The 20846-nt window shown below is 43.9% G+C and overlaps 1 protein-coding gene across 2 annotated transcripts in view; it reads right to left on the minus strand.

The window, feature by feature from the left end:
* Nucleotides 1–20846, minus strand: part of LOC115152928 (brain-specific angiogenesis inhibitor 1-associated protein 2-like protein 1) — a 66653-nt gene that overhangs the window by 21359 nt on the left and 24448 nt on the right. For both annotated transcript variants that reach the window (XM_029697862.1, XM_029697861.1), the window contains exon 6: nt 20546–20680. In XM_029697862.1, coding sequence (XP_029553722.1) covers nt 20546–20680 — 135 coding nt within the window. The remainder of the gene's footprint in view (nt 1–20545; nt 20681–20846) is intronic.

Raw genomic sequence — 20846 nt, forward strand, 5'->3', positions numbered from 1 at the left:
CATGTTAAATGTGAAACCAGATGGAAAAAAACTCCAGACCTGTCACAGAATCCACAGAAGATGGCACCCCTCCTCGGTCGGGCGGCGCTCGGCGGTCGTTGTCGCCGGTCAACTAGCTGCCACCGATCTATGTTTCTGTGTTCTTTGGTTTTTGTCTGTCTAGGTCCGCACCTGTTTCTTGTCTGTCATTAGTGGGGGGGGGGGGGGGGGTATTTAGTTTGTTCCTTTGTGTTCTGTATTCGTGCAGGATTATTTGTATGTCGACGGGCAGTGATTTTGTGTACGCTGTTTTGTGTTTTCAGCGTGGTGCATTCTATATTTTTATTGCCGGGCTGCGCCCTGTGCGTTATCATTTTTGGATAACCTTTTCCGTTTGGGTGTTGTGCGCACCCTGTGCCTATTGATCACCTTTGTTTCGGTGGAAATAAACTTCGGCACTATTGGACCTCAGTCTCCTGCTCTTGACTCTGCCCCTTCTCCATGCCCTTAAGGAAACGTGACAAGACCACCTTTTCTCCACACACAGAGATGCGTACAAACTCTCTCTCGCCCTCCATTTGGCAAATCTGACCATTATTCTATCCTCCTGATTCCTGCTTACAAGCAAAAATGAAAGCAGGAAGCACCAGTTACTCGGTCAATAAAACAGTGGTCAGATTAAGCAAATTCTAAGCTACAGGACTATTTTTCTAGCACAGACTGGAATATGTTCCGGGATTCTTCCGATGGCATTGAGGAGTACACCACATCAGTCACTGGCTTCATCAATAAGTGCATCGATGACGTTGTCCCCACTGTGACTGTACATACATACCTCAACCAGAAGCCATGGATTACAGGCAACATTCACACTGAGCTAAAGGGTAGAGCTGCCGCTTTCAAGGAGCGGGACTCTAAACCAGAACCTTATAAGAAATCTCACTATGCCCTCCGACAAATCATCAAACAGGCAAAGTGTCAATACATGACTAAGATCGAATCATACGTCGGATGTGGCAGGGCTTGCAAACTATTACAGACTAAAAAGGGAAGCACAACCGAGAGCTGCCCAGTGACACGAGTCTACTAGACGAGCTAAATAACTTCTATGCTCGCTTCGAGGCAAGTAACACTGAAACATGCATGAGAGCATTGGCTGTTCCGGACGACTGTGTGATCACTCTCTCCGCAGCCGATGTAAGAACTTTAAACAGGTCAACGATCACAAGGCCACAGGGCCAGACAGATTAGCAGGACGTGTACTCTGAGCATGCACTGACCAACGGGCAATTGTCTTCACTGACATTTTCAACCTCTCCCTGTGTGAGTCCGTAATACTGTTTCAAGCAGACCACCATAGTCCCTGTGCCCAAGAACACTAAGGTAATCTGCCTAAATGACTACCGACCCATAGCACTTACATCTGTAGCCATGAAGTTCTTTGAAAGGCTGGTCATGGCTCATATCAACACCATTATCCCAGAAACCCTAGTCCCACTCCAATTTGCATACCGCCCAAACAGATCGACAGATGATGCAATCTCTATTGCACTCCACACTGCCCTTTCACACCTGAACAAACAGATCACCTGTGTGAGAATACTATTCATTGAATACAGCTCAGTGTTCAACACCATAGTGCCATCAAAGCTCATCACTAAGCTAAGGACCCTGGGACTAAAAACCTCCCTCTGCAATTGGATCCTGGGCTTCCTTACTGGCCACCACCAGGTGGTAAGGGTAGGTAACAACACATCTGCCACGCTGATTTGCAACATGGGGGCCCCTCTGGGATGCATGCTCAGTCCGCTCCTGTACTCCCTGTTCACTCATGACTGCACGGCCAGGCACGACTCCAACACCATCATTAAGTTTGCCGATGACACAACAGTGGTAGGCCTGATCACTGACAACAATGAGACATCCTATAGGGAGGAGGTCAGAGACCTGACCGTGTGGTGCAAGGACAACAACCTCTCCCTCAATGTGATCAAGACAAAGGAGTTGATTGTGGACTATAGGAAAAGGAGGACCGAGCATGCCCCCATTCACATCGACAGGGCTGTAGTGGAGCAGGTTGACAGCTTCAAGTTCCTTGGCGTCCACATCACCAACAAACTAACCTGGTCCAAGCACACCAAGACAGTCGTGAAGAGGGCACGACAAAACCAATTCCCCATTAGGAGACTGAAAAGATTTGGCATTTGTCCTCAGATCCTCAAAAGGTTTTAAAGCTGCACCATTGAGGCCGTCCTGAAGGGTTGCATCACTGCCTGGTATGGCAACTGCTGGGCCTCCGACCACAAGGCACTACAGAGGGTAGTGTGTAGAGGTCGACCGATTATGATTTTTCAACGCTGATACCAATACCGATTATTGGAGGCCCAAAAATGTCGATACCGATTAATCGGCCGATGTTTATTTTTTGTTGTAATAATGACAATTAAAACAATACTGAATGAACACTTATTTTAACTTAATATAATACATCAATAAAATCAATTTAGCCACAAATAAATAATGAAACATGTTCAATTTGGTTTAAATAATGCAAAAACAAAGTGTTGGAGAAGAAAGTAAAAGTGCAATATGTGCCATGTAAAAAAGCTAACGTTTAAGTTCCTTGCTCAGAACATGAGAACATATGAAAGCTGGTGGTTCCTTTTAACATGAGTCTTCAATATTCCCAGGTAAGAAGTTTTAGGTTGTAGTTATTATAGGACTATTTCTATCTATAGCATTTGTATTTCATATACCTTTGACTACTGTATGTTCTTATAGGCACATTAGTATTGTCCGTGTAACAGTATAGCTTCCGTCCCTCTCCTCGCCCCTACCAACTACTCCAAGTCTCAGAGCGAGTGACGCCATCGATTGAAACGCTATTAGCGCGCACCCTGCTAACTAGCTAGCCATTTCACATCGGTTCCACCAGCCTAATCTCGGGAGTTGATAGGCTTGAAGTCATAAACAGCTCAATGCTTGAAGAATTGCGAAGAGCTGCTGGCAAACGCACGAAAGTGCTGTTTGAATGAATGCTTATGAGCCTGCTGCTGCCTACCATCGCTCAGTCAGACTGCTCTATCAAATATCAAGTCATAGACTTAATTATAACATAATAACACACAGAAATACGAGCCTTTGGTCATTAATAAGGTCAAATTTGGGAAACTATAATTTCGAAAACAATACGTATATTCTTTCAGTGAAATACGGAACCATTACGTATTTTGGCGTCTGGAGGTTAGTTAATATGGTCGAATCCGGAAACTATCATTTCGAAAACAAAACGTTTATTCTTTCTGTGAAATACGGAACCGTTCCGTATTTTATCTAACGGGTAGCATCCCTAAGTCTAAATATTGCTGTTACATTGTACAACCTTCAATGTTATGTCATAATTATGTACAATTCTGGCAAATTAATTACGGTCTTTGTTAAGAATAAATGGACTTCACACAGTTCGCAACGAGCCAGGCGGCCCAAAATGCTGCATATACCCTGACTGCTTGCACGGAATGCAAGAGAAGTGACACAATTTCCCTAATTATAAGAAATTCATGTTAGCAGGCAATATTAACAAAATATGCAGGTTTAAAAACTATATACTTGTGTATTGATTTTAAAGAAAGTCATTGACGTTTATGGTTAGGTGCAACGACAGTGCTAAATCATCACCCGTTTGGTGAAGTAAGCTGTGATTCGATGAGAAATTAACAGGCACCACATGAATTATATGCAACGCAGGACATGCTAGATAAACTAGTAATATCATCAACCATGTGTAGATAACTAGTGACTATGTGAAGATTGATTGTTTTTTATAAGTTTAATGCTAGCTAGCAACTTACCTTGGCTTCTTGCTGCCCTCGCGTAACAGGTAGTCAGCCTGCCACGCAGGCTCCTCGTGGAGTGCAATGTAAGGCAGGTTGTTAGAGCGTTGGACTAACAAGGTAAAAATCTGTCGTTCTGCCCCTGAACAAGGCAGTTAACCCACCGTTCCTAGGCCGTCATTGAAAATAAGAATGTGTTCTTAACTGACTTGCCTTGTTAAATAAAGGTGTAAACAATAATAATAATAATTGTAAAAACATTTTTAAAAATCTCCCAAATCGGTGTCCAAAAATACCGATTTCCGATTGTTATGAAAACTTGAAATCGGCCCTAATTAAATCGGCCATTCCGATTAATCGGTCGACCTCTAGCAGTGTGTATGGCCGAGTACATCACCAGGGCAAAGCTTCCTGCCATCCTGTACCTCTATACCAGGCGGCGTCACAGGAAGGCCCTAAAAATTGTCAAAGACTCCAGCTACCCTAGTCATAGACTGTTCTCTCTGCTACCACACGGCAAGCGGTACCGGAGCGCCAAGTCTAGGTCCAAGAGGCTTCTAAACAGCTTCTACCCCCAAGCCATGAACATCTAATCAAATGACAACCCAGACTATTTGCATTGTTACTCTGTTATTATCTATGCATCGTCACTTTAATAACTCTACCTACATGTACATATTACCTCTATCTTGACACCGGTTCCCCCGCACATTGACTCTGTACTGGTACCCCCTGTATATAGCCTCGCTATTGTTATTTTACTGCTGCTCTTTAATTATTTGTAACTTTTACCTCTTACTTTTTTTTGTATTTTCTTGAAACTGCATTGTTGGTTAAGGGCTTGTAAGTAAGCATTTCACTGTTGTATTCAGCGCATGTGACAAATACATTTTGATTTGATATTTCCTTCATAGCAGTCACCATGTAATTGAAATACTCACTTTCCTACCAGACTATCAGGTCAGTGAGTGTGATGGATCAGCTACAGTAAGTTGCTGTGAATTTTACAAAAACCCCAAAACCCTAACCCTAAAACCTAAGTTACTGAAATGTAAACATTACCTTCCTGTGAAGAAGCTGCCATTAAGCTACTCGAAAATGCACAGCAACATGTTAATAGTGCAGCTCTTGACTGTCACAAATTCTTACAAAGATTGCAGATCTGACAATATAAAAAGAGGTGCTGAACATAAAACCACTTAAACAGGTGCAACATTTCCACTGACGGTTGGCAAAAATAGAACAGATGCTCCCAAATATCCTAATGAGCCCCCACCAGCACATTGCCCCCACCTACATTTCAAAGTGTAGTAATGAGTGTAACCAAGTGGGAAGTGGGAATTTACCAAATACAACTGAATTTACCAAATACACAGCTGGTTGGCCATTAGCCGATTGTCATTTCCCAACAATTTCAAAGAATGTGAACGCACCCAACTGGTAAATTCCCACAGCAGCTTTATATTTAATATAATATATTGGGAAGAAAAACTTACCATTATACTAGATTATCCACAAATGTACCCTGAAAAGGTACCTAACAGTACCATGTGAGTTCCTATGTGTACCTCTGAAGGTACCTATGTGTACCTTTGACCTTTTTGTACACCAGGGAACAACACTGTATCGTAAATGTACTCATATTTTTTTAAGTGTGTGGATATACTGTATGTTCTTGGTAACAAATAACCAGGCATTAATGCACGCCAGACCAAAAGGTAGCAAGTTCAAATACCGAGAGCGTTTATGCACACTTAAAGCTAGATTATATTAGATCTGCCCTAGCAGACACCCGCTTGGTGGTGTCAGAGGTGAAACAAATCCACAAGTGTCTCCAGGAATTATACCTGAAGCGGAAATTGCCATTGGCTGCACGGAGCTGCATTAAGATAAATGTCAAGTGTTCCTGAGCACTGCTACTTTTAGTTGGTGTTGTCAGATAATCCCACAATTATTTAATTGATTCTGGGCATTTTTGTAAAGTACAGAATTGTAATGTTGCCGTTAAATCTGTGGCCAATCTCTGTCATGCCCACAGACCTGGTGGTGAAGCAGGAAATTCAGGTTGCTGGCATCCACGTGTTTGTGAGTTCAATCCTCGATGTGGTTGTGTCCTAAGTGTGCTAACCAATGTTGAGGTCAATTACAGTCAATTCAGAATGTGAACCCAATTCCAAATTTTCCAGTATTGAATTACAATTGGATTTTCTGTGTACTTCCTGAATAACGTTTGTTGTTGTATATTTACTAACAAAATACAGTTCAGCTGTAGAAATACATTAAAAGTTGTTTCCACTATTTTCACCGCAACTCAATACCTGGTAACTTCCTATAAAATTAAAAGAAAATGTTAACAGTGTGCCATAAGCACATCTAAAGTATCCTATAAGTTTTAATTAAATTGCAAGTGAGGCATGCCAAGTTAATTTGTGACTCATTTCAAGAAACTAGGCCTATGTTGCGCGTAACTACTTCACAGGAGAGCCATTTGATTGTGTAAACTTTTTTATTTTTATGGCAGAAAGGTTTTTTGGGGCAGAAAGGTCTTCTGGAACATGTGAACTTTCATGTGCCTTAATAACAAACTTGTATGCCATCTGTAAATATAAATAAAATTGTTAAATTACGAGCCTAGTTGGTTTAACCAGAGAAAAAGACAGGAACTTTCCCCTAAACTATGATTGGCTGAGATAAAGGATGGGCTGGACATGGCGAGAGATGAGTTCGGATTGGTCTGCCATGTAGCACGCTTCTGTCTATAAAATGAGCTGGTCAGTATGTGTAGGTAATCCGGTCAAACGTGGCTTTTTTGAAAGATATCACATCGTAGTACTGCAGTGGTGTTGCAGATACATGCAGGGTAGTAACGTTATGAGTTGGGATTATGGTTAATTGTTTAGCTAGCTAGCTAGCTACATGTCTAAACAAAAGACTCCACTATGCAAGTAACCATTTCAATAGAATGTTCATGATGTCACTGCGACAACTGTCAATAGACCTACACTACCACCGTTCACTAGTTTCAGAACACCTACTCATTCAATGGCTTTCTTTATTTTTGCTATTTTCTACATGGTAGAATAATAGTGAAGACATCAAAACTATGAAATAACAGATATGGAATCATGCAGTAACCAAAAAAAGTGTTAAATCAAATCAAAATATATTTGAAATTTGAGATTGTTCAAATAGCCACCATTTGCCTTGGTGACAGCTTTGCACACTCGTGGCATTCTCTCAACCAGCTTCACCTGGAATGTTTTTCCAACAGTCTTGAAGGACTTCCCACATATGCTGAGCACTTGTTGGCTGCTTTTCCTTCACTCTGCGGTCCAACTCATCCCAAGCCATCTAAATTTGGTTGAGGTCGGGGGATTGTGGAGGTCATCTGATGCAGCACTCCATCACTCTCCTCATTGGTAAAATAGCCCTTACACAGCCTGGAGGTGTGTTGGGTCATTGTCCTGTTGAAAAACAAATGATTGTCCCACTAAGCCCAAACCAGATGGGATGGTGTATCGCTGCAGAATGCTGTGTTAGCCATGCTGGTTAAATGTGCCTTAAATTCTAAATAAATCACGGACAGTGTCACCAGAAAAGCACTCCCACACCATAACACCTCCTCCTCCATGCTTTATGGTGGGAAATACACATGCGGAGATCATCCGTTCATGCACACCGCGTCTCACAAAGACATGGCGGTTGGAACCAAAAATCTCCAATTTCGACTCCAGACCAAACGACACATTTTCACTGGTCTAATGTCAATTGCTTGTGTTTCTTGGCCCAAGCAAGTCTTTTCTTATTATTATTATTGGTGTCTTTTGGTAGTGGCTTCTTTGCAGCAATTCAACCACACAGTCTCCTCTGAACAGTTGATGTTGAGATGTGTCTGTTACTTGAACGCTGTGAAGCATTTATTTGGGCTGCAATTTCTGAGGCTGGTAACTATAATTAACTTATTCTCTGCAGCAGAGGTAACTCTGGGTATTCCATTCCTGTGGCAGTCCTCATGAGAGCCAGTTTCATCATAGCGCTTGGTTTTTGCGACAGCACTTGAGGAAACATTTGAAGTTCTTGACATTTTCCAGATTGACTGACCTTCATGTCTTAAAGTAATGATGAACTGTCGTTTCTCTTTGCTTATTTGAGCTGTTCTTGCCATTATTTGGACTTGGTCTTTTACCAAATATTCTGTATACCCCCCTACCTTGTCACAACACAACTGATAGGCTCAAACGCATTAAGAAGGAAATAAATTCCATTAAAAAAACATTTAATAAGGCACACCTGTTAATTGAAATGCATTCTAGGTGACTACCTCATGAAGCTGGTTGAGAGGATGCCAAGAGTGTGCAAAGCTGTCATCAAGAAAAAGGGTGGCTATTTGAAGAATCTCAATTATAAAATATATTTAGATTTATTTAACACTTCTTTGGTTACTTCATGATTCCATATGTGTTATTTCATAGTTGTGATGTCTTCACTATTATTCTACACTGTAGAAAGTAATAAAAATAAAGCAAAACCCTTGAATGAGTAGGTGTTCTAAAACATTTGACCGGTAGTGTAGCTGGTAAATTCGCTCTGGCTATCTACTCCGATTTCAGAGCACTCATCTGAGTGTGCCAGAGTGCAGAATAACTGACAAATTTACGAACGCTCAACACCCGTTGAATATGGCTGGTGTCAGTAAACGTTGGCAAAAAAAGCAGAATTATTGCCAGCAGCACAGTTGCAGTCACCAACACGCTGGGTAACATAAAAACAGCCTAAACAGCTCTGCTAGGGCGAGTAAAATGGTCAGAGTGAGCTGTTCTCTCATTTGTGTCTGGAAGTAGCTAGTAAGCTAGCCAACATTATCCAGTTAGCTTGGGTGCTTGACTGCTGTTGTTAGGTCAGAACGCTCGGATCAACCCCACTGTTCGGCCAGAGCGTCCAATGTGTGCTCTGAATGCTCTGAGTTTACGAACACCCAGAGCACACTCTGAGCACACTCTGGCTCTCCAGATTGAATTTACGAACATGCCCGTAGTATAAACCAGCTTATAGTCTTGAAATCCTTGGTTGTTTGGTACTTGTGAATCCTTAAAGAGATGGGTGGGGCTAAAGTTAAGAGGGTGTGAACAATGCTGAATGGGTGTAGACAAAGAAGATCTCTCCAGCAGGTGTACCAAAATATTGAATAACCATTTTCTCAAAAGTGAGGTTACAAGTTTATCAACTTTCTTAGCAGAATTACTTTCGCATTGTCCCTCAACTGTATTATATGATATACAATTTTCTAGCTTTGAGTCTTTACTTTTACCCATTGTAAAAAACACAATTTTATGTTTTGCTACATAAGAGCGAATCGAGCTCTTATGTGACATTTCACATGTGAAAACATGTTTTTGGAACACTACACGTGACAATTCACATGTGAAAACGTGTTTTTGGAACCATTCATATATGACATTTCACATGTGAAAACATGGTTTTGGAACACACAAATGTGCAATTCTATGTGTTATCACTGTTCTGCTAAACTATGACCAATCTGGAATTTGAGGTCACAACTTCTGGAGTTGCTGGTCTTTATGCTGCACCATCAAGTCTGTAGCATCCCCCTAAACATTCCTCACCTATAATTCATCTCTGCACTTAGCAACAGTGTGCCATCTGACTGCTATTTTAGTTAATCTGACTATTCTCTCAACATTGATTTAATTTACTTATCTCAACAATTTTATTATTATTCTGGTTTAATGATACTCCTGAATCACTATGATAAATATAATAGTTTTTCTTGAGAGTATTTTCAACAACGCTGAGATTTACTTTGAAGTTTAAAGTGTAGGAATATAGGTGAAATGCGTTACTGACACAGATATTGTGGCTTGGCAGGAAGGTCAGAATGCTGTGAACCACAGAGGTTGTGAGTTCAAATCCCAGGTAAGAACATGTTGAATAATAATTACTGTATAAATAAACATACACAACAAAGTGGGTCAAATATGTACAGTTGAAGTCAGAAGTTACCCTACACCTTAGCCAAATACATTTAAACTCAGTTTTTCACAATTCCTGACATTTTAATCCTAGTAAAAAATTCCCTGTTTTAGGTCAGTTAGGATCACCACTTTATTTTAAGAATGTGAAATGTCAGAATAATAGTAGAGAGAATTATTTCTTTCAGCTTTTATTTCTTTCATCACATTCCCAGTGGGTCAGAAGTTTACATACACTCAATTAGTATTTGGTAGCATTGCCTTTAAATTGTTTAACTTGGGTCAAACTTTTCGGGTAGCCTTCCACAAGCTTCCCACAATAAGTTGGGTGAATTTTGGCCCATTCCTCCTGACAGAGCTGGTGTAACTGAGTCAGGTTTGTAGGCCTCCTTGCTCGCTCATGCATTTTCAGTTCTGCCCACAAATATTCTATGGTATTGAGGTCAGGGATTTGTGATAGCCACTCCAATACCTTGACTTTGTTGTCCTTAAGCCCTTTTGCTACAACTTTGGAAGTATGCTTGGGGTCATTGTCCATTTGGAAGACCCATTTGCGACCAAGCTTTAACTTCCTGACTGATGTCTTGAGATGTTGCTTCAATATATCCACATAAATGTCCTTCCTCGTGATGCCATCTATTTTGTGAAGTGCACCAGTCCCTCCTGCAGCAAAGCACCCCCACAACATGATGCTGCCACCCCCGTGCTTCACGGTTGGGATGGTGTTCTTCGGCTTGCATGCCTCCCCCTTTCTCCTCCAAATATAACGATGGTCATTATGGCCAAACAGTTCTATTTTTGTTTCATCAGACCAGAGGACATTTCTCCAAATAGTACAATCTTTATCCCCATGTGCGGGTGCAAACCATAGTCTGGTTTTTTTATGGCGGTTTTGGAGCAATGGCTTCTTCCTTGCTGAGCGGCCTTTCGGGTTATGTTGATATAGGACTTGTTTTACTTTGGATATACTGTAGATACTTTTGTGCCTGTTTCCTCCAGCATCTTCACAAGGTCCTTTGGTGTTGTTCTGGGATTGATTTTCACTTTTCGCATCAAAGTACATTCATCTCTAGGAGACAGAACGTGTCTCTTTCCTGAGCGGTATGACGGCTGCATGGTCCCATGGTGTTTATACTTGCGTACTATTGTTTGTACAGATGAACGTGGTACCTTCAGACGTTTGGAAATCGCTCCCAAGGATGAACCAGACTTGTGGAGGTCTACAATGTTTTTTCTGAGGTCTTGGTTGATTTCTTTTGATTTTCCCATGATGTCAAGCAAAGAGGCACTGAGTTTGAAGGTAGGCCTTGAAATACATCCACAGGTACACCTCCAATTAACTCAAATGATGCCAATTAGCCTATCAGAAGCTTCTAAAGCCATGGCATCGTTTTATGGAATTTTCCAAGCTGTTTAAAGGCACAGTCAACTTAATGTATGTACACTTCTGACCCACTGGAATTGTGATACAGTGAATTATAAGTGAAATAATCTGTCTGTAAACAATTGTTGGACAAATTACTTGTGTCATGCACAAAGTAGATGTCCTAACCGACTTGCCAAAACTATAGTTTGTTAACAAGAAATTTGTGGAGTGGTTGAAAAACGAGTTTTAATGACTCCAACCTAAGTGTATGTAAACTTCCGACTTCAACTGTATGCAAAAAGTACTGTGAGTGTACCTTAACAACACATTTTTGTTTCCAGGGCATCACCTGTGAAAATCCATATGTGAAATATAAGTGTTCGAAAACACATGGTTTAACATGATTTCACATGTCAAAACATGGAAATGTCCCCTGTGAAATCATGTGATTTTCCATGTGAAATCTTGTGTTTTTTCCATAAAGGGTACTGATGAGAGGATACAAGGGAGGAGACTGACTGTTAAACCATTCAGTAAGGTTGTAATTGCATGCTCATAAAAAAGCGGCTTGCTTAACTGTTCAGGTCACATTCGGGCTTATATTGAATAATGTTGAATAATGAGATTTCTTTCTATTTTTGAATATATCCACACATTTATTTTTTTATTTTACCCCCTTTTTCTCCCCAATTTTGTGATATCCAATTGTGATCTTGTCTCATCACTGCAACTCCCCAACGGGCTCGGGAGAGGCGAAGGTCGAGTCATGCAGCGCTTCTTAACACCCGCTCGCTTAACCCGGAAGCCAGCTGCACCAATGTGTCGGAGGAAACACCGTTCAACTGACAACTAGTGTCAGCTTGCAGCCGCCTGGCCCGCCACAAGGAGTCACTAGAGCACGATGAGCCAAGTAAAGCCCCCCCAGCCAAACCCTCCCCTAGCCCGGACAACACTGGGCCAATTGTGCGCCGCCCTATGGGACTCACGGTCGGTTGTGACACAGTCTGGGTTCAAACCCCAGGCTGTAGTGACACCGCAACACTGCAATGCAGTGCCTTAGACCGCTGCGCCACTTGGGAGGCGAATAATGAGTCTCTGCTCTGCCTGTCTGCAACTCACCCCCTGTTGTTACTCCATCATCCCTATCCTGTAGAAACTCAATAACTCTGCTGAAAGAACCTTTGTCTAAATCCCAAATAGCAACCCTTTCCCAATGTAGTGTATGGTCAAAAGTAGTACACTATATAGGAAATAGGGTGCCATTTGGGATGCAGAACGCGATTTACTCAGTATTGAAACACCCTCACAAAGCAGACCACGGAACTGACATTACACACAGACAGCTCAGGTCCTCTTTGAAAAAACTTTCACTCTCTGTTTCACCCTCCTCCCCTATCTCTCCTCTCCTTTCTTCCGGTTGCCTTGACGACAGTGACAGACTATTCGTCTCTAAGGTTCTTGTTTTGTGGTTTTGTCCTTTAATGTCTAGCCCAGTTCTCTCTAATTATCTCTCTCACTGTTTCTCTCTCTTACCCCACTGATGGGGCCATGCCATCTAAACTATGGAGCTTAATTTCTACTGCAAACAATCACTCAAAGACTGGAAGACTGGAAGACTGAGAAAGAGAGAGGGGGGGGAAAGAGAGAGTGACAGACATATGGAGAGAGAATTAATTGAGCTCAGATGTTGCAGCAAATCAAATCAAATCAGGCTTTATTCATTTCAGAAATGGAATGCAACAACGCAATGTGCTTCAAAGGAAAATTACTAATAAAATCAATGAAAATAAAAACGTAAATATTTACTACACAAACATAAGCGGATAAAAAAACAAAAGAATAACAAAAACTGACCGACTAAAAATCACCCAAAGGAAAAGCAAAGCTAAAAAGGTGTGTTTTAAGATCTCTTTTAAATATGTCCACAGTTTCTGCCCCCCTCAGGTCCTCTGGCAGGCTATTCCAGAGGCTGGGGGCATCATAACTAAAGGCTGCCTCTCCATGCCTCTGGGTCCTAGGCTTTGGAATAGTTAAAAGGCCAGTGCCAGAGGACCTGAGGGACCTACTGGGTACATAACTTAAAAGCATGTTTGACATGAAGTGGGGTGCACAATCATGGATTGATTTAAAAACCAATAGAAGAATCTTAAAATGAATTCTAAAACTCACAGGCAGCCAGTGCAGAGACCTTAAAACCGGTGTAAGGTGTGCTCTCCTGTAGAGGTTTGAAAAAGACAGATGTGGGGAAATTCCATTACCGATCCATGCTACTTCATCTATAATCTATCTATTAAAAGGCATTTATGCATTACTTTGGAGAGCGCAGGTTGTTTCTTTTTAATCCATTTATATCTTCTGACAACTGACCTAAAGTAGATCACAGCAGATCACAGTTGATCAAAACTAAATACAGTCTGATACATGACTACTAAGTGTGTATGGGTTGGCCCTTATCTAATCAACAGGTGTCATATTCATAGGACAATGACAAACCATTAACACTTCATAAGAGGAGGGAGTTTCTGTCCACATATCAAGCCACAATACATCACTGTCTATTAGTTTCACCAAGATCAGACTAGATTACAGCCCTGTTTTTAAAGGGTGCCATTCATAGGTAAAGATAATATACATACTGAAACAAAGATGGTTAATAACAAGATTACAACCAAAAAGCAATTAAGAAGAGATGAAACTGAAGAGAGAGAGACAAGAGTCTCCTCTTCGAAACCCCCAGTTAGCTAGTGCTTCTGGGATAGAGAGAGACATGATTCTCCTCTTCGAAACCCCCAGTTAGCTAGTGCTTCTGGGATAGAGACACGATTCTCCTCTTCCAAACTCCCAGTTAGCTAGTGCTTCTGGGATAGAGAGAGACACGATTCTCCTCTTCCAAATCCCCAGTTAGCTAGTGCTTCTGGGATAGAGAGAGACACGATTCTCCTCTTCCAAACTCCCAGTTAGCTAGTGCTTCTGGGATAGAGAGAGACATGATTCTCCTCTTCCAAACTCCCAGTTAGCTAGTGCTTCTGGGATAGAGAGAGACATGATTCTCCTCTTCCAAATCCCCAGTTAGCTAGTGCTTCTGGGATAGAGAGAGACACGATTCTCCTCTTCCAAACTCCCAGTTAGCTAGTGCTTCTGGGATAGAGAGAGACATGATTCTCCTCTTCCAAATCCCCAGTTAGCTAGTGCTTCTGGGATAGAGAGAGACACGATTCTCCTCTTCCAAACTCCCAGTTAGCTAGTGCTTCTGGGATAGAGAGAGACACGATTCTCCTCTTCCAAACTCCCAGTTAGCTAGTGCTTCTGGGATAGAGAGAGACACGATTCTCCTCTTCCAAACTCCCAGTGAGCTAGTGCTTCTGGGATAGAGAGAGACATGATTCTCCTCTTCCAAATCCCCAGTTAGCTAGTGCTTCTGGGATAGAGAGAGACATGATTCTCCTCTTCCAAATCCCCAGTTAGCTAGTGCTTCTGGGATAGAGAGAGACATGATTCTCCTCTTCCAAACTCCCAGTGAGCTAGTGCTTCTGGGATAGAGAGAGACATGATTCTCCTCTTCCAAATACCCAGTTAGCTAGTGCTTCTGGGATAGAGAGAGACACGATTCTCCTCTTCCAAACTCCCAGTTAGCTAGTGCTTCTGGGATAGAGAGAGACATGATTCTCCTCTTCCAAATACCCAGTTAGCTAGTGCTTCTGGGATAGAGAGAGACACGATTCTCCTCTTCCAAACTCCCAGTTAGCTAGTGCTTCTGGGATAGAGAGAGACACGATTCTCCTCTTCCAAACTCCCAGTTAGCTAGTGCTTCTGGGATAGAAAGAGACATGATTCTCCTCTTCCAAACTCCCAGTTAGCTAGTGCTTCTAGGATTTGAGTCAGAATAATAATAGAACATGTGCTGCATGTTAAAAAGAAACCCATCTCACACACTGACACTCATCAACGTTGGACCGATGAAACCAGTCAATAAAGCAGGAGTGAAAGAGGAGTTATTGAGCAGAGCCAGAGTGGGTTTCATCAACAGACAGCATCTCCTGGGGCCCATCTCTCACCTTGTTCCTTGTCCTATTTAATAAAGAAGTCTAAGGATAGGAAGACTATTACTCTGTATCCTCTGATTACTGTTAGTGGCTAAATATGCTACCAGACACCACTCCAAGTCTACTCTATTTAAGGCAACATTTTTTTATGTATAAACTCTTCCCCTGTTCCCAGTCCCACTACACCCTGTGAAGCCTGTCAGTGAGTGTATACTACCAACCAACTCCAGGCCAACTACCAGCTCCTAGGTGCACACTTCATACTCCAGAGGCGGCTGTACCCATAGCCAGTCAACACTTGAGAGCGCAATACTCACACAAGAGTGTACAGTGCTCCCACTCCCCACATTCACTAAAACACACTGTCCATTCTAATGTTATGAGAGGCATTTGATCCTCGATGAGCCTTCAGTGTTGCTTTATGCGTGAAGGGGCACGGCAGTGACGGCACTCCACTTGACATTAACACAAAGACTCTGCCCGCAGCTATAGGTGTGGTGGTACTGTGCATGTGTAGTGTTCATTTCCCTTCCATCTGTGCACTTTTATGTACAGTTTTTCCTCCTTGCGGTGTGTGTCAAGATCAAGGAGCCAGCTGGGCCTATGACTTTCCATGGGTTTACTCTCAATACAAACTTCATAAACTTCTTTCTTTGATATCCTCTTTGTCAGGATTCCCCAATAGACGGCCCGCGGACCAAATTCGGTGTCACGTTCTGACCAGTAAAGGGGTTATTTGTTATTGTAGTTTGGTCAGGACGTGGCAGGGGGGTATTTGTTTTATGTGGTTCGGGGTTTGTTAGTATATGTGTTTATGTAGAGGGGTGTTTGGTTAGAGTATTCCGGGGTTTTTGGGTTATGTTCTTTATTTCGTATTTCTATGTTCTGTCTATGTTGTGTGTTTCTTTGTTGGCCTGGTATGGCTCTCAATCAGGAACAGCTGTACATCGTTGTTGCTGATTGAGAGTCATACTTAGGTAGCCTGTTTTCACCTGTCCCTTTGTGGGAAGTTGTTTTTGCATTGCTGTGTGTAGCCTGCATTACTGTGCGTTCGTGCGTTTTCTTGTTTTGTGTTTTCAGTGTTCTAATTAAAAGTAAAAAATGAGCACTCAACCCACTGCGCCTTGGTCCATTTCATACGACGAGCGTTACAGAACTTCCCACCACCAACGGACCAAGCAGCGGAGGAAGGAGCAGCAGGTGGACTACAAGGAGTCCTGGACTTGGGAGGACATCTTGGAAGGAAAAGGATCCTACACATGGGAGGAGATCCAGGCTGGAAGGGATCGCCTCCCATGGGAACAGGTGGTGACAGTGAGGGAGGAACGGCGAAGGTGGAGCGAAGATTGGGACTGTTATATGGGTACACGATTGGCATTTAAGCCTCAGAGGCAGCCCCAATCATTTTTTTTTGGGGGGGGGGCACACGGGTAGTTTGGCTGGGCCAGGGTTAAGCCCCAAGCCAACTCCCCGTGCTTACCGGAGGCAGCATGTTACTGGTCAGGTCCTGTGCTATGGGGTGATGCGCACGGCGTCGAGGCCGAGCATTCACAGGCCGGTGTGCGCGGTGTCAGCACCCCGCATTTGCCAGGGGGAAGCGGACATCCAGCCAGTAAGGGTGGTGCCAGTACTGCGCTCAAGTCTGCCAGTGCACCTTCACGGCCCAGTGTATCCTGTTCCCGCTCCTCGCACTAGCCCTGAGGTACGTGTATCCAGTCTGGCACATCCAAAGCCAGCAACACGCACCAGGCCTCCAGTGCGTCAGCCCAGTTCTACTCGTCCTGCTCCTGCTCCTCGCACTAGCCCTGAGGTGCGTGTATCCAGTCTGGCGTATCCAAAGCCAGTCCCACGCACCAGGCTTCCAGTGCGTCAGCCCAGTCCAACTCGTCCTGTTCCTGCTCCTCGCACTAGCCCTGAGGTGCGTGTATCCAGTCTGGCGTATCCAAAGCCAGTCCCACGCACCAGGCTTCCAGTGCGTCAGCCCAGTCCAACTCGTCCTGTTCCTGCTCCTCGCACTAGCCCTGAGGTGCGTGTATCCAGTCTGGTATGTCCAGTACCAGCCCCACGCACCAGGCCTCCAGTGCGTCAGCCCAGTCCAACTCGTCCTGTTCCTGCTCCTCGCACTAGCCCTGAGGTGCGTGTATCCAGTCTGGCGTATCCAAAGCCAGTCCCACGCACCAGGCTTCCAGTGCGTCAGCCCAGTCCAACTCGTCCTGTTCCTGCTCCTCGCACTAGCCTTGGGGTGCGTGTATCCAGTCTGGCATGTCCAGTACCAGCCCCACGCACCAGGCTTCCAGTGCGTCAGCCCAGTCCAACTCGTCCTGTTTCTGCTCCTCGCACTAGCCTTGGGGTGCGTGTCTCCAGTCTGGTACCTCCACTACCAGCCACACGCATCAGGCTGTCAGTGCGCAGTCCCCGTCAAGAGCTTCCGACGACAGTACCCCGTCCAGAGCTTCCGGCAATAGTGCCTCGTTCAGAGCTTCCGGCAACAGTGCCCCGTCCAGAGTGTCCGGAGACAGTGCCCCGTCCAGAGTGTCCGGAGACAGTGCCCCGTCCAGAGTGTCCGGCGACGGTGCCCCGTTTCGAGATGGCCCACAGTCCGGAAACAAGAGAGATAGCCCACAGTCCGGAACCGAGTGAGACGGCCCACAGTCCGGAACCGAGTGAGACGGCCCACAGTCCGGAACCGAGTGAGACGGCCCACAGTCCGGAAACAAGAGAGATAGCCCACAGTCCGGAACCGAGTGAGACAGCCCACAGTCCGGAACCGAGTGAGACGGCCCACAGTCCGGAACCGAGTGAGACGGCCCACAGTCCGGAACCGAGTGAGACGGCCCACAGTCCGGAACCGAGTGAGACGGCCCACAGTCCGGAACCGAGTGAGACGGCCCACAGTCCGGAACCCGAGTGAGACGGCCTACAGTCCGGAACCGAGTGAGACGGCCTACAGTTCGGAACCGAGTGAGACGGCCTACAGTCTGGAACCGAGTGAGTCGCCCTATAGTCCGGAATCGGCGCAGCCAGAGTCGCCCTACAGTCCAGAGCTCCCAGAGTCGCCCTACAGTCCGGAGCTCCCAGAATCGTCCGTCTGCCCAAGGTCTACAGCGAAGTGCTTCAGCCCGAGGTCTACAGCGACGTGCCTCAGCCAGAGGTATTCAGCGGGGGTGGACAGGTTAGGTGGGGGGCTAAGGCCAGAGCCTGAGCCACCTCCACAGTAGGAGGATTGGGGAGGGGGGGGGGTGTAGCACAGGAACCGTCAGTGACAGCAGCCACCCTCCCTTCCCTCCCTTTAGTTTGGGGGGTTTATTTTTGTGTTTATTTTTTGGGTGAGGTGCATCCGGGGTCTGCACCTTTGGGGGGGGGTAACTGTCACGTTCTGACCAGTAAAGGGGTTATTTGTTATTGTAGTTTGGTCAGGACGTGGCAGGGGGGTATTTGTTTTATGTGGTTCGGGGTTTGTTAGTATATGTGTTTATGTAGGGGGGTGTTTGGTTAGAGTATTCCGTGGTTTTTGGGTTATGTTCTTTATTTCGTATTTCTATGTTGTGTATTTCTTTGTTGGCCTGGTATGGCTCTCAATCAGGAACAGCTGTACATCGTTGTTGCTGATTGAGAGTCATACTTAGGTAGCCTGTTTTCACCTGTCCCTTTGTGGGAAGTTGTTTTTGCATTGCTGTGTGTAGCCTGCATTACTGTGCGTTCGTGCGTTTTCTTGTTTTGTGTTTTCAGTGTTCTAATTAAAAGTAAAAAATGAGCACTCAACCCGCTGCGCCTTGGTCCCTTTCATACGACGAGCGTTACATTCGGGGGATTTTATTTGCCCACCCAATTTATTTGAACAATTTTGTGACATAAAAGACAGTAAAAATCACCAGGAATTTAGGAATAGATATTCCCACTCATAAATAAAGAGGTATATGTGATCGTATCCCAATGTAATCAAGGTTTGAAATGATTCTGCTTTTGTGAAATACTATACATGTCACGTCTTGACCAGTATAAGGGTTATTTGTTATTGTAGTTTGGTCAGGACGTGGCAGAGGGTATTTGTTTTATGTGGTTCGGGGTGGTGGTTTATTTAGTAGGGTGTTTGATTTATTATTTCCGGGTTTTTGGGTAATGTTCTATGTTTGTATTTCTGTGGTCTCTAGTCTTTTGTATTTCTATGTCTAGTTTATTGGGGTTGGACTCTCAATTGGAGGCAGATGTTTTCTCGTTGCCTCTGATTGAGAGTCCTATATATGGGTATGTTTTTGGTTTAGTGTTTGTGGGAGATTGTTCCATGTATAGCTTATGGCCTTACAGCACTGTTTATTCGTCGTTGTGTTTCTTTTGGTGTAAATGTTTATTTTGGTTTTTCCTTCTTTCCGTAATAAAAGAAGATGAGTAGACATATACCCGCTGCGTTTTGGTCTCAATCCGACGACAACCGTTACAATACAGTATCTGTTTGGGATTATTGTGGTCATTTTGCAGTGTACAAAGTATTTATAACTATGTTCTGGGCCCCCGACCATCCACTCAAGAAAGAAATCGGTCCGCGGCTGAATGTAATTGGGAACCCCTGTTCTGTGGATTACTGCTCCATGTGTGTAAATCATTACTTTATAAGGAAGTCCATAGAAGGGTTAGGCATTGTTTGTGAAAACAAAACATGACAACCATGGCAACCAAGAGCAATAATGGTCTGTCTGGTTTTTATATTGAGACACATAGAGAAAAAGGTGGTTTTGGATGAGGGTAAAGTCACGTGACCGTCTGTTAAAGTGCTCTCTATAGCCGTCTGAGAAACTCAAGGAACCCAAGCATATGCTCACACCATCAGAAAAAACTAACTGCACACAGAGTCACTTCTCAGCTGATCGTGTTGTTCCAAAAGAAAAAAAAGACACCCCGTTTCAAAATGGAGAAAATTCTAAAAGTAGGACAAGGGCATTTTCTAGTCTCACCAAGGTGCACTGAGTGGACAGTCTGATCACTGAGACCTCGGTGAGATTAGATTTCACCTCGTTCTCCTTGATTAATTAAGATCTGGTTCTAGTCTCACCTCGTTCTCCTTGATTAATTAAGATCTGGTTCTAGTCTCACCTCATTCTCCTTGATTAATTAAGATCAGGTTCTAGTCTCACCTCATTCTCCTTGATTAATTAAGATCTGGTTCTAGTCTCACCCCGTTCTCCTTGATTAATTAAGATTAGGTTCTAGTCACACCTCATTCTCCTTGATTAATTAAGATCTGGTTCTAGTCTCACCCCGTTCTCCTTGATTAATTAAGATCAGGTTCTAGTCACACCTCATTTTCCTTGATTATTTGAAATCAGGTTCTAGTCTCACCTCGTTCTCCTTCTTCTCATACTTGGTGGCTTGTTTTCCCTGGCTCTTCCTCCGCAGCTTCTTCAGGTCCGTCTGAGAGCGCTCCAGAGAGTCCTGCTTCATTTTGTGCTCTGACTGGTACCGCTTGAATGTTGCCTGGATGAGAGATACAGAGGATAAGATAGGTTTGATGGAGAGATAGAGAGGACTTTGACTGAATGCAAGGAGAGGAGGAGGGGATAGGGGATATTGAGGAGGGGATAGAGGATATTGAGAAGGGGATAGGGGATATTGAGGAGGGGATAGAGGATATTGAGGAGGG

This window comes from Salmo trutta, chromosome 18 (assembly GCF_901001165.1).
Source record: "Salmo trutta chromosome 18, fSalTru1.1, whole genome shotgun sequence".
Lineage (NCBI taxonomy): Eukaryota > Metazoa > Chordata > Actinopteri > Salmoniformes > Salmonidae > Salmo > Salmo trutta.